The sequence below is a fragment of the Nansenia antarctica genome (assembly GCF_963989245.1).
Source record: "Nansenia antarctica genome assembly, chromosome: 18".
In the NCBI taxonomy this organism is placed as follows: domain Eukaryota; kingdom Metazoa; phylum Chordata; class Actinopteri; order Argentiniformes; family Microstomatidae; genus Nansenia; species Nansenia antarctica.
In genome coordinates, this window is record NC_137691.1 from 8136924 (window position 1) to 8149330 (window position 12407).

Genomic DNA, 12407 nt, shown 5'->3' on the forward strand with positions numbered 1-12407 from the left:
GATTCGGACGATGTTCCTCTCCTCCAACGATCTATAGAATACTAGATTTGGATACGATTTGACGGCAGCTCCCAGCAAATGGCCGTCTGAAGTTCAGCAGGGCCTTGCTCGTCCAATCAAATAGTGGGGTTGGATGAGGGAGGGCTGAGAGGCAGGGAAAATAACGATGGATTATTAATACATTTCGCTATGGTTACCAATTAGTGAAGGTTTGTTCATGGTGTTCTGCTTGTGCAGAGGTGGGGAAAGGTTTATCATTTCCAGACATTTTGTAGGCCAATCAGGCGGCATAAAAATTACACTTCTATGCCACACACACACACACACACACACACACGCACACACACTCACATACACACACGCACACACACGCACACACACACACACACACGCACACTCACACACACACACACACACACACACACACTCACATACACACACGCACGCACGCACACTCAAACACACACACACGCACACACACATTTGCAGACACACCAATGCCTATGGCAAGGGATACAACACATCTGTGCGTCATTCATTAGCAAACAGAGAGAGAAACAGAGACACAGAGAAAAGAGAAACAGAGAAACAGAGAGAAGGGGGGGAGAGTTGTGTTAATGCCATGACTCCAGGCTGTAGCACAATCTGTTCATCTCTTTCTCTCTCTCTCTCTCTCTCTCTCTCTCTCTCTCTCTCTCTCTCTCTCTCTCTCTCTCTCTCTCTCTCTCTCTCTCTCTCTCTCTCTCTCTCTCTCTCTCTCTCTCTCTCTCTCTCTCTCTCTCTCTCTCTAACAAACAGTAGGCTATCCTAGCCCCCCAGAAGAAAGAGCCCTGAGCACTCGCACAGAAGGACCCAAGTAATCTAACACAACCCTACCAGTCAGTCACCACAAGTTAATACAAATATGAATGTCAACACCAGTGACAAAAGACGCCCCTTTCAACAGACCAACCAAATAATCCCTAGAAAGATTAAATGGAAATGTGTAAAATAATGCGTGTACTACAATACATCACGTGAACGGAGTCTAATTGGTCTACATCCATTCAGAGAAGGAACGCACAACCATTGGCTGTCATCGCCCTGCCCCGTCCCTGTCCATGGTCCTGACGGCGTGTCCAGCTGAGCGTCTTTGCGCTCCATTCACCCCACTTTGAATTTCAACCTATAGGCAGAGTGCGAAATAAGGGGGAGCTCGGGGAGCTATAGCTCCCCTAGTGGTGACATGAGCTCCCCTGGAAACATGGTTTGTGAAATTTTGGGGGAGCTCTAAAATATTCCAAATTGCGATGGATTTATTCCAAGTTGTGACAGATTTTACCTGGTGTAATATGATTTGTAGAGGCATACAATCTATTTTGATGTTGGTATTAGGTATATGATATTTTATAGCCTACATATAGGCCTTTATTGGCTACAACTATGCCTGACAGTAACAGAGCGGGGTGCACTGACGCTGAACCCCTCATAGTGATAAGTAGGTGGACAACGCGTGGTGCTGAAATAGCCGACATGCGGTGTGTGGTTTGAAAAAAGTAACGCCAGCTCAGTAAATAATTCAAACTTAATGTTTACTTATAGGCTATGTGACTGCACCACACGTGAACAGTAACAAAGCAAATGCAGTTTAATTTTATGAAAAACATTGACAACTAAATCGGCGCAAAAAAAAAAAAGAAGCTGAATCCGCTTAGCCTATATGCTCTTGAAATGACAGAGCAAACACGCTACATTACTAGGGATAATAATTACAATGAGCCATTCATTAAAAATAGAAAAAATAATATTCGGCTATTAAATCTCACTTAATGAGAAAACTGGCATCTCCCATCGGTCACTATTTGTAGGCTATCTGGTGATATGGACGTCTTTGAGTGTCTAGAAAAGCGCTATAAGTCTAATGTATTATTATTATGGACGTCACTTTAACGTCCGGCAGTTATTATGGACGTCCGGCAGTTCTCAAGGTTTTTATGCCCCAATCAATTCCTCTCGTGCGTCTTTATCACATTCATTGACGAAAAGGACGACTCGCATGGTGGAAGGGAACATTCATTGTGAGCACGGAAAATGTGAGTCTCACAACGGCTTTGCATTGATGAAACCAGGTAGGATGAACGCATAGTTCGCTGTCCATTCCTCTTTAAATGCCCTGTTTTCACCGTCAACTTTCCTCTTTAGACCTTTGGAGAGTGACATTATGTTTCTCTTGCTAGCTAGCAGGTTAAATGTTTAGCTAACTTCACCCGGCACGCAAACAACCAATCCAATAATAATGTGACCATGTAAGTCTGGGAGGAGGGGGAATAATTATCAGAATGAAACTATGTTAAATAATTATTAGAATAAGTTAGGCTGCGCTACATCGTCAGTCCACACATTTATTATTCAAAACTATGGAAAAGGGTGAAACTACGTTTCAACGTTGTTGAGAATCACAACACAAACTCGCTAGTCAAGCCAAAATACAGCAGCGAAATGGATTGGACTGCTAACTTATTAACTATAACACTACTTTACATTGTTACCTAGTTAACTAGAACACTACTTTACATTGTTAGCAGGCTCACAAAACAAGCCGTGTTAGTTGACTAGCGATGTGTCATTGATTTTTGACAACGCGGAAATGTGTTCACATTTTTCGAAAGAAAAGTCAAAGCATTAGAACGTAGAACGGAAAATCGCACGCGCGCTTTGCGCACGGAAAGCCACCGGCCCCGATTTGGCCTGATTTTTTTTTTCCGTCAGGAGATTTTTTGTTTGTTGCTTTAATCCCTGGGCTCCCCCGCACACCGTGATTTAATTCGCACACTGCCTATAGGCTATAATACCAATCTACAGATACTATGATAAGAACATTAACATGGCTACCGGTAATTTAAAACCTAGTCTACCGGTGGAGTTCAGTTAACTAACGTAGCAAGTCGTTATCTAAATGTCTTGAAATTCCGCATTGAGCTTAACGAAAACCACGCATGCATTGCCTGTTTTCTTTGAATGATCGGAGTACACTAGGCTAAATGATCATGATAATAATGTTGGGTGAATTGGATCACGCTACAAGACAAAGAAAGTGCAAATGTTTCGGACCAATAATCCGTTATCGGCAGACCAGACGCGGTGGTGGACTCCATTATCTGGCTGGTCCACGTTTGCTGAAATGGCAGGGGAGAGCTACTAATACTATACCTCGCTGGACATAACTAAAAAAGCTAACCAACAACCACGTTGATTGATCGATTTCCAGTGACAGTCATCCGTAGGTCTATCCAAATGATTTGCCAGTGATGCGCAAGCTTGATCCATAACGGAGAGCAAGAAAGCAGCGAGCATCCTGGAGGACCATCGTTATCATGTCCATCCACCCCCCATTCATTCATTCGCTCAGTTATCCTTACAGCCGGCTAAAGCAATCAACAAAACTATAACAACACAAATACACTATCAAAACAGTGTTCTAATGTGCATGTACAAAATACAATAAACCCCATTATTTGAACTTTTCAAACGTGTTATTTTGATAGTATTTTATGCCCACATCTTCACTTACCTCCACCACCGAAGACACAAGTCGCATACAGGGATACAGTAAGGGGGAGAGTTCTCGCGGGATTTTCAAGTAGAAGAAAACGCATTTATATGGCAGAGATCTCGCGATAGCTAAAATCCCAACACCGTGTAAACTTCATGCGTATTTTATTTTTTTTTCACATTAAATTAATTGTCAACTGACTCAATTGAAAAACGAGTAGGCAGCATTTTATCTTTGTCTCTTTCACAACAGAATAAACCATGGTGAGCAAGGAAGGCCTATAGCCTAGTCTAGGTAACACATTATGAATTTTATTGTGCCTTGGTCAATTAGCAAACACTTGATTGAATAACAATGTTCCATCTGACCCAGAAGCGACAGTGTCACCCGAGTGGCACTTTGTGGAGTGGCTTTATTTGTTGTGTGGGGTTGAAAACACAGGTTCAAATCCTCAGTCTCCTACTGTGTTAGGGATGGACTTAGGGAGGCGCCGGATTTGGCTGAAACGGCGATGATCTGATCTAACAGACCCCCACTGCTCTCTCTCACTTGACAGTATTCATTCTCTCTCACTCCAGGCTGCTGCCAGAAAACCCAGACCGTACTGTACCTGCCCTTGTTTGGCTTTCAGACAGTTTACTTTGCCTCATCATTGTTGTGTCCCTCATAGAAATGTGCACACACACACACACACACACACACACACACACACACACACACACACACACAAACTCTCTCTCTCTCTCTCTCTCTCTCTCTCTCTCTCTTCTCTCTCTCTCTTCTCTCTCTCTCTCTCTCTCTCTCTCTCTCTCTCTCTCTCTCTCTCTCTCTCTCTCTCTCTCTCTCTCTCTCTCTCTCTCTCTCTCTTTCCAAAGAGGGTCTATAGAATATATGATTGAATATAGAAATTGTGTGACAGAAATGGGCAATTGCTACTCTTAAAATGTTTTTTTAAATAATATTTATCTGCTCTTATCTCTTGTCTGTTATTTATTATGTTTTGTTTTATTCGCCAATTTTGTAACTTGTATCTTGGTGTGCTTTCTTTTTCTTGGTCAGGTCTCCCTTGAAAACAGATTTTAATCTCAAGGGACCTCCTGGTTGAATAAAGGTTAAATAAATACAAATAAATAAATAAATAAATAAAAGTCCATGACTCACAGCTTGGTGGCCGTGAATCATCCACACTTCTCCAAGATGTGACACTCACGAGGTCAGACACATGGTGCCAGTGTAGTGGAGGTCCTTGTCTGAGACACGGGCCTTATACTATAGGGCTTATCTAACACAGTATGTTGAATCTTTTTAGCAAGGGGGCTGCGGAGTCTTTCAGTAGACTTCAGAGAGTCAGAGACCCTAATCTATCATCACCTGGTTCCCTGCTGCAACGACCAAGGACAAGGCCAAGTTGCAGTGGGTGTTACGTTGCAGCGGGTGTTACGTTCAGCAGAGAGGGTGATCGGCTGTCCTTTGCCCTCCCTCAACTCCCTGCATGACACCAGGGCTCTGAGGAGGGCAAGGAAGATCATGGCAGACCCCTTCCACCCCGGCCACGGCCTCCTCACCCTGCTTCCCTCTGGAAGAAGGTTGCGGCTGCCTAAGGCACTGAAGGCCCGCCACAGGCTCAGTTTCTACCCCTCAGCCGCCAGGCTGATAAATGACTCTGGCTTCCCCCTCCCCCCCGCCCCCAAGTCTGCCCAGGACTGAATATGCACTGGACTCACTGTAAAAACTCTGCACTGCACTTTATATTGCACTATCCAATGCACTGTTGTCTGTCCTGTGTTGTCCTGTTTTTTGACACGTGAAAAAAGTATAAACGCACTTACTGTAATGTCGAAGCAAATTCCTATATGTGTATGCATAATGGCAATAAACGTTATCTGAATATGAATATGAATATGAATATAAAATACAGCTATGAAATACCGCTTAAAACCAGGATACCGATTATCCGATCGTAGGAGTTCATTGGCACTGGAAATCTACACATGATTGATCAAATGATCTATTGATCTATCTATGACAGAACAAGTCGCAGGATCAGATGCTGCTGCATCCCGAGTTGAAGATTATTGCTGAACCAAAGACTCAACACTGCCCCCACGCGTCAGAGAAAAGTACTACAACGTCCTGATCAACCTGGGACTTCTGGGATGCTGGCGGAATGTTTAAGGCGGGCCCTCCGGCGACCCAGGTGTTGGGACAACGTCCGCGGGACGTCTGCTGCCCCGTTATCACCACAATAACACATCAGCCTTAACTGGTACTGGCCACTAGCCGTCTTTAGTTCTCTGTTCTGTGGTTGATAGTCTGTAACGTTCAGTTCGTCGGCCGCTTGTTCTCTTCTGTGTTGCACTGTTGAAGAGCGTCACGGAAGTTAAGTTGATCGCTTTTCCCAAAAAAGTTTGGATTTACAATGAAAGCTGCTAAGACCGGGGTCATCCTAGCCCTGCTCGCTGTTTTGGTGTCTGTCGCAGCGGAGGACGGCGAAACAGAGCAAAATGTTGTGGAAGAGTTATTGGTTGAGACCTTGGTGAGTAAATGTTTGTTTTTCTTTCATGTTTTCGGGACGAATGGGTCGGGACAACCTCTGTATAGAATGCAAATGTCCCTCGCTTATCAGGCCATATTGCAACAATGTAGCAGCGTTTGATTGTGTGCATTGTACATGTGTCTCTTCCACTTACACAATGTGTTATGATTTTCATTCGAATGAGTTTACAAGGTAACACGTTAACTATCGTTTATTTTGTTCTCTCCCTTCTATCAGGTGAAACCCGAAACTTGCTCTTTACGATCAGAAATGGGAGACACTCTACAAATCCACTACACGGTAAGCGAAGAAAAGTATTCACTTTCATTTTTTACCCTTCAAAGCAATAGACACCGCCCTAGCGGACTACAGACGTCGCTTATGGTCCGAACATTTTAAATTAGATTTTGGGTAGAATTTTAATGCAATTTGGTGAAAATCTTATTCTGCAATTGAAGGATTGCTGTGCATTTTAGTCGACTACTTTCTCTGAAAAAGAGACGTTGTCGTCTATGTGGCACCGCACGGACTCTGCAGGCTACATGTCTGCAACTGTTCATTTAGGAAACCTTCTTGAGACAGCGAAATGCATCCAAGCGTAGAATACAGAGTAGATATTCATTATTTTTGCATGGGCTTTTTGCATCAAACGCTGTTAGAAGTCACGTTATCTGTGCTCATTACGCCATGCATGAAAACGACACGTTCTGTTCTGCGCGTGAGAGACATTCTCCACGGCCCTGACGGGGAGGTGCAGCCAGTGCAACACGTCAGCGTTACAGTTCCGTCAAACAGCGTTTCACATGATGACGCTTGCATGGCCCATGGCTTCGACAAACATACTTTTAATCCCATCTGGATAGTTTCGCCGTTTCTTCTTGGAAAATCTGCAGCATTGTTGTATTTGATCTTTTTATATGTACACAAATTGCATGCAAACCCGGCATATATTTTGACAATGATTAATTAAAGTAAAACCACAGCATGCCGAATCAGTGTTTTAGGCCAACACCCTGCCAACATTTAAACAGGCCCTCAAAACCCACCTCTTCAAGCTCGCCTTCACCAGTTCCCCCTCCCCTTCCCATGTGTCCCCAGCACTACCTTAATTAGGCCCCTATAGCTACTTTCTTTTATTTATTTTTTGTTTCTTTTTTATTATTACTACTTTATCTTCTCAGTTTGTAAAGCATCTTTGAGTGTCTAGAAAAGTGCAATATAAGTCTAATGTATTATTATTATTCTAATTATTATTATTATTATTATTATTATTATTGGTATATTTTTCATATTTGCTCTAAATAGGGCAAACTGATGGATGGCAAGGTGATTGACTCATCTCTATCCAGGGACCCTCTTGTTGTTGAGCTGGGGAAGAGAACAGTAATTCCTGGTAAATTGTCATTACTCATTACTTATTGTAGTGTGTGTGACTGAATTGATATCGTATTTACGGTAATAAATGACACAACGTAACAGGAACACTTGTGTATATAGTACCAAATAAGAACATATCGTGACGTGAGAATTATAAGGTTCTATCTCAATTTTTGTAAAAATTGAGTTTTTTTACATAATCCGATCCATTAGGTGTTTATTAATGCCTGTGAGGTGTTCTTTTTAAAATGTTGACATTTTTTAGTTAGTAATTAATAAAATACAAAGGTTCATAGGACATAATGGAATGTAAAAACTTTGACGCTCAATATCTCTGAACTACCCTAAACGGAGATAGAACCGTATAATTCTAAGCTCACGATATGCTGTATTATACAGTCTGTCTATGCCTTTATCACAGTAGTAGTGCTGTTATGATTGCTTAGCTGATTCTATTATGTTATTGCATGATGCCCCACACAGGTCTGGAACAGAGCTTGGTGGGAGTTTGTGAAGGGTAAGTAAACATTTAAAGGTGCAGTATGTAACATTCAAGCTTTCTAAAAGCTTCCTAATGGTTGTAATGACTATGTTTAATTGGTAGCGATCCTACCCGACACTCAAGTTTGTATACAAACATGTTGTTACTGGCCCGGGGTGTTCTAGGGGAATGGACTTGCCTTTTCATTTTTGCCTTTCTGTCTTTGGTGGCTGCTTCTTTGAACCGTGTGTGCATGCAGAAACACAACAGTTCATTTCGAGTTCTATTATTATTATTTAGATAAATAGATAGATAGATAGATAGGTAGATAGATTGATAGATTGATAGATTGATAGATAGATAGATAGGTAGGCACTTTATTGATCCCAGAGGGAGAACTTAAGGCATTACAGCAGCTCACAAACAACAAGAACAAAATATAGTGACGATAGAATAATATAATCAAAATAACATTATATACAGTAAGAACAGTCCAGTATGATTTAACATCCCCCAGCCTGACTCTGATCACCCCAATCAAGCCAGCCAGAAGAGGAGTTGTAAAGTCTTATTGTGGCAGGCAGAAAAGATCTACTATTTGGGAGGATGTTGTTGAATCTAATTTCGCCACGGTGGCAGATTTCCAACAGTTGCCCTCTAATAATAACCACTTGTTATTTGAAATGATGGTTAAGAGTTTGCTAACAATGGACAACAGTCTCAAATCACAATGATGACAAGGATACTGTCTCAAACTGTGTTTGTAAAATAAAAGGTGTCAGTACCGGTAATCACAGTGAAATAGAAATCTATGTTGAAAACAATGAGACAAATAAGAACAAATAAGAAATGTTTGTCTTTGTGTCCTCTAGACAAAAGATCAAGACCACTATTCCATCACACCTGGCCTATGGGAAAAGAGGTTACCCTCCCACAATTCCAGGTGAATAACTTGACACCCCCCCCACACACGCATACACCTACACACACACCCACACAGCCACCCACCTGAGCGAGCCACCCACCCACCCACACACATACACAAACACGCATACACCTACACACACACACAACTACACACACACCCACACAGCCACCCACCTGAGCGAGCCACCCACCCACACACCCACACACACACACACACACAAACACGCATACACCTACACACACACACCCCTACACACACACCCACACTGCCACCCACCTGAGCGAGCCACCCACCCACACGCACACAAACACGCATACACCTACACACACACACCCCTACACACACACCCACACAGCCACCCACCTGAGCGAGCCACCCACCCACCCACCCACACCCACCCACCCACACACCCACACACAGCATGACTATCTTTGTCTTACCCTAGGTGACGCTGTACTAGAGTTTGAGGTGGAGGTCCTCTCCCTGACCCAGCAAACTCCATGGCAGAAGATGGTGAACGACGTCTTCCCCCTGGTGTGCCTGGGCCTGGTGCCCACCCTGCTGAGCATGGTGGGCCTCTACCTCTACAACAAGTCCAAAGCCCAGCCGGCCGGCAAGAGGAAGGCCAAGGACAAGAAGAGCAAAAAGAAATAATGGAAAAATCACAAAACTATTTAAATAAAATAAAAAAGATAAGGAGACAATGGAGAGCACTGTGTTATTATGAGTATGTAATATTTATTAGATATGATCTTTCAAGACACATGGGAGAAATAGAGGTTAGGGTTAAAAAAATAAATAAAAATAGAAGAATAGGCAATAGGGTTCTCTCATTCAGACAGGTAAAAGTACTCTTAGTGATCAGTAGGGGGGTAATATCTTAGTGTGATGTTTCTTTTTGCGTAGGTACATCTGAGTGTATGTTTGTTTGTGTGTGTGTGTGTATATGTAGATACTCGACATCTTAATCTGTGTTAAGCACCTTACCGATAACGGCCTGCAGATTCTTGGCTGCGGCGTTACTGTGGACAGTGAGGTTAACAAGCTGGCTCCCTCCTGCGGCTGTGTGTGGCGCAGGAGGTAGAACCGCCGTCTACGTAATAATCAGCAAGGTCGACAGATCGGCGGTTCGATCCCCGGCTGGCCACATGTCGAGGTGTCCTTGGGCAAGACACTGAACCCCAAATTGTTCCCAGTGAGCGAGGCTGGCACCTTGCATGGTAGCTTGCCATCATTGCTGTATGAATGTGTGTGCGAACGGGTGAATGAGAGGCCATTGTTAAAGCGCTTTGGAATAAGGCGCCATAATAAGTCAGTCCATTTCCTGCTTGGACCCGACTCAGCTGGGCCTTGAGCTGGCGTGCCTGCAGGGTCCACCTCCTCTCTGGTGAGCCTCAGGCCCTGAGCGCCGCCCCCCCCTCACTCTCCCTCTGGCTGGAGTTGAGCCTGGAGGGCAGCGTGGAGATGGGAGTCCTGGGGGAGAAGGGAAATAATCTACATTATACATTTATGAAGGAGGAGACCCACGCAGATACACAGAGGGAGAGCAGCAGCACTCAGACTCATGTACACACACACACACACACACACACACACACACAGAGACACTCAGTAGAGGCCAGGGTAGAACAAAGGTCATGAGATACTCTTGATTATGATTTATAATATTATGAGACACATGTGACACTATTGACACAAAATGTACTCGACTACATACCAGGAACACTTTGTTCCTGTTATCTGTCTTGCTGTGTGCAGTAGCAGCTGCACTCTTCATGCTGGTGATGCAACCTCCCGCACCGAGGCCCAGCACTGACCTGAATCTCTTGCAGCCTTCTCGTCGGCGTGTCGATTTCCTGGGCGCTGCGCTGGTCGCGGGCACGCAGTGACTCAAAGGCGATGTGGCGGTGGTCCTCCGTTGCTTCGTTGTAACTGCGGAGGGCTGGCACGAATTGACGCCACGGGCCCCCTCTACCGTCCCCTCCAGCTGGACCGACGCGTGTGCTTCTCCTCGATGCTCTAATGAGAGAGGGGCAGGAGGTCAAGGTCATTCAAAGCCTCTAACGGCTGGTTAGTAGTAGTTGTTGTTGTTGTTTATTTACATGTTTTAGGGCATTTCTGCTTTATTGGGATAGGGACAGTAGAGATTGACAGTAAGGATGGGTGAGAGAGAGGAGGGATGACATGCAGGATAGGGCAATGGCCGGAATCGATTCAGGGGTTGCATGGCATGCGCCTTACGGCTCGAACACACCGCCAACGTCAGCAGCGCGTGTGCAAGGTGGAAGTCCTGCGGCTCTCACGCTCGCAGCTTCCATACAGACAGCATTTCTGCTGTGGCTCTACTGCGGAGCTGCTACTGACAGCCCTATCTTTGTACATTGAGTTTGCCTTTGATAATGGCCATCAATAATAATAATGTTTCATTTCACTTCATTATAAATTTCATTTATATTTAGGTCTATCTATTTATTTTTTATGTAACGTTACTTTTGTAACACTTGCTAGACTAGATGTAGTTACTTTAAATAATTAAATTTAAATAAATAAATAATTTAGATTAGCCTACTTGTCTATTCGCTAAATATCCTAAATAACGTGGTTAATTCATTTATTGTTCTATTTTTTTTGTTTTTTAGTGCAAGTTGTAGACAGAAGGAGAGCCATAGCACTTTATCTGTTGCTCCAAATCCTGAGGAGACTGTGTGTGTTTGTGTGTGTGTGTGTGTGTGTGTGTGTGTGTGTGTGTATGAGAGAGAGAGAGTGAGAGTGAGAGAGAGAACGAGAGCACAAGAGCACAAGAGCATGAAACAACAAAAGAGAGAACGTGAGAAAGAGTAGTGTTACATTAGACAAATCATTCAGAGCATATTGGTTTTAATATTTCATCATCGTGCCAACAACATGTCATTTTGCATGACATTGATCGCAACATAAGCAAGATGGAAATGTATCTGTCACATTGTTGCCATGGCAAGAGAATACCGTGGCTTTTGATTTGAAACAGATAACAAAAATGTATGATATTTACAGATGTAGACATTGAAACTGTAGTGTATGTTGCTGGTATCATGATATCAATATGACTATCCACAGATCATTTCACACGTGCGGCATGCAGGATAAATAGGCGAGAGTCCGACTCTCTAGATGGCGTGCGCGGCAGCCGGCGTGAGACATGCTTGAGATGCGCATCTCACGTGGGCTGAGTGTCTGCTTTAACCCGTTAACATGGGCGTGGAACGCACACGTGCTGCTGAGGTACAGGTCGGCGTGTGGCCCGGGCTCTAGTGAGCTACGCCACCAAGGCCCTGCGGCTGGTTAGTAGTTGTATTGTTTTGCTCGTAGTGACGAGGTTAGGAGTGGGCAGAGACCCAGAGAGGGGCCACCCAGAGGGCAAAAGAAACTCTTATATTACTATACATGATTTAAAACCTCATGTCCATAAGGGGATCAGTAAAGAATTGACTAAATATATTGTAAGGTATCATGTAATATATATGTTACGGTACATGTGGGAAAACTAGGGTTAGGGTTAGGTGCTACGTCGACT

At 43.8% G+C, this 12407-nt stretch overlaps 1 protein-coding gene across 1 annotated transcript; it reads left to right on the forward strand.

Annotated features, from left to right (window-relative positions):
* The first annotated feature begins 5700 nt into the window (after positions 1-5700).
* fkbp11 (FKBP prolyl isomerase 11) lies at positions 5701-9548 on the forward strand. The gene is made up of 6 exons (XM_080548228.1): positions 5701-6068; positions 6306-6368; positions 7374-7461; positions 7929-7962; positions 8799-8869; positions 9300-9548. The coding sequence occupies exons 1-6, from the start codon at positions 5952-5954 to the stop codon at positions 9506-9508; spliced, it is 582 nt and encodes a 193-aa protein (XP_080404354.1). The 5' UTR covers positions 5701-5951; the 3' UTR covers positions 9509-9548.
* Positions 9549-12407: the final 2859 nt, after the last annotated feature.

Coding starts and splice junctions, on each gene's coding strand:
- fkbp11 (XM_080548228.1), top strand. CDS start 5,952: ATGAAAGCTGCTAAGACCGGGGTCATCCTAGCCCTGCTCGCTGTTTTG. Junction 6,369..7,373: donor CTCTACAAATCCACTACACG/GTAAGCGAAGAA, acceptor TGCTCTAAATAG/GGCAAACTGATGGATGGCAA. Junction 8,870..9,299: donor TTACCCTCCCACAATTCCAG/GTGAATAACTTG, acceptor GTCTTACCCTAG/GTGACGCTGTACTAGAGTTT.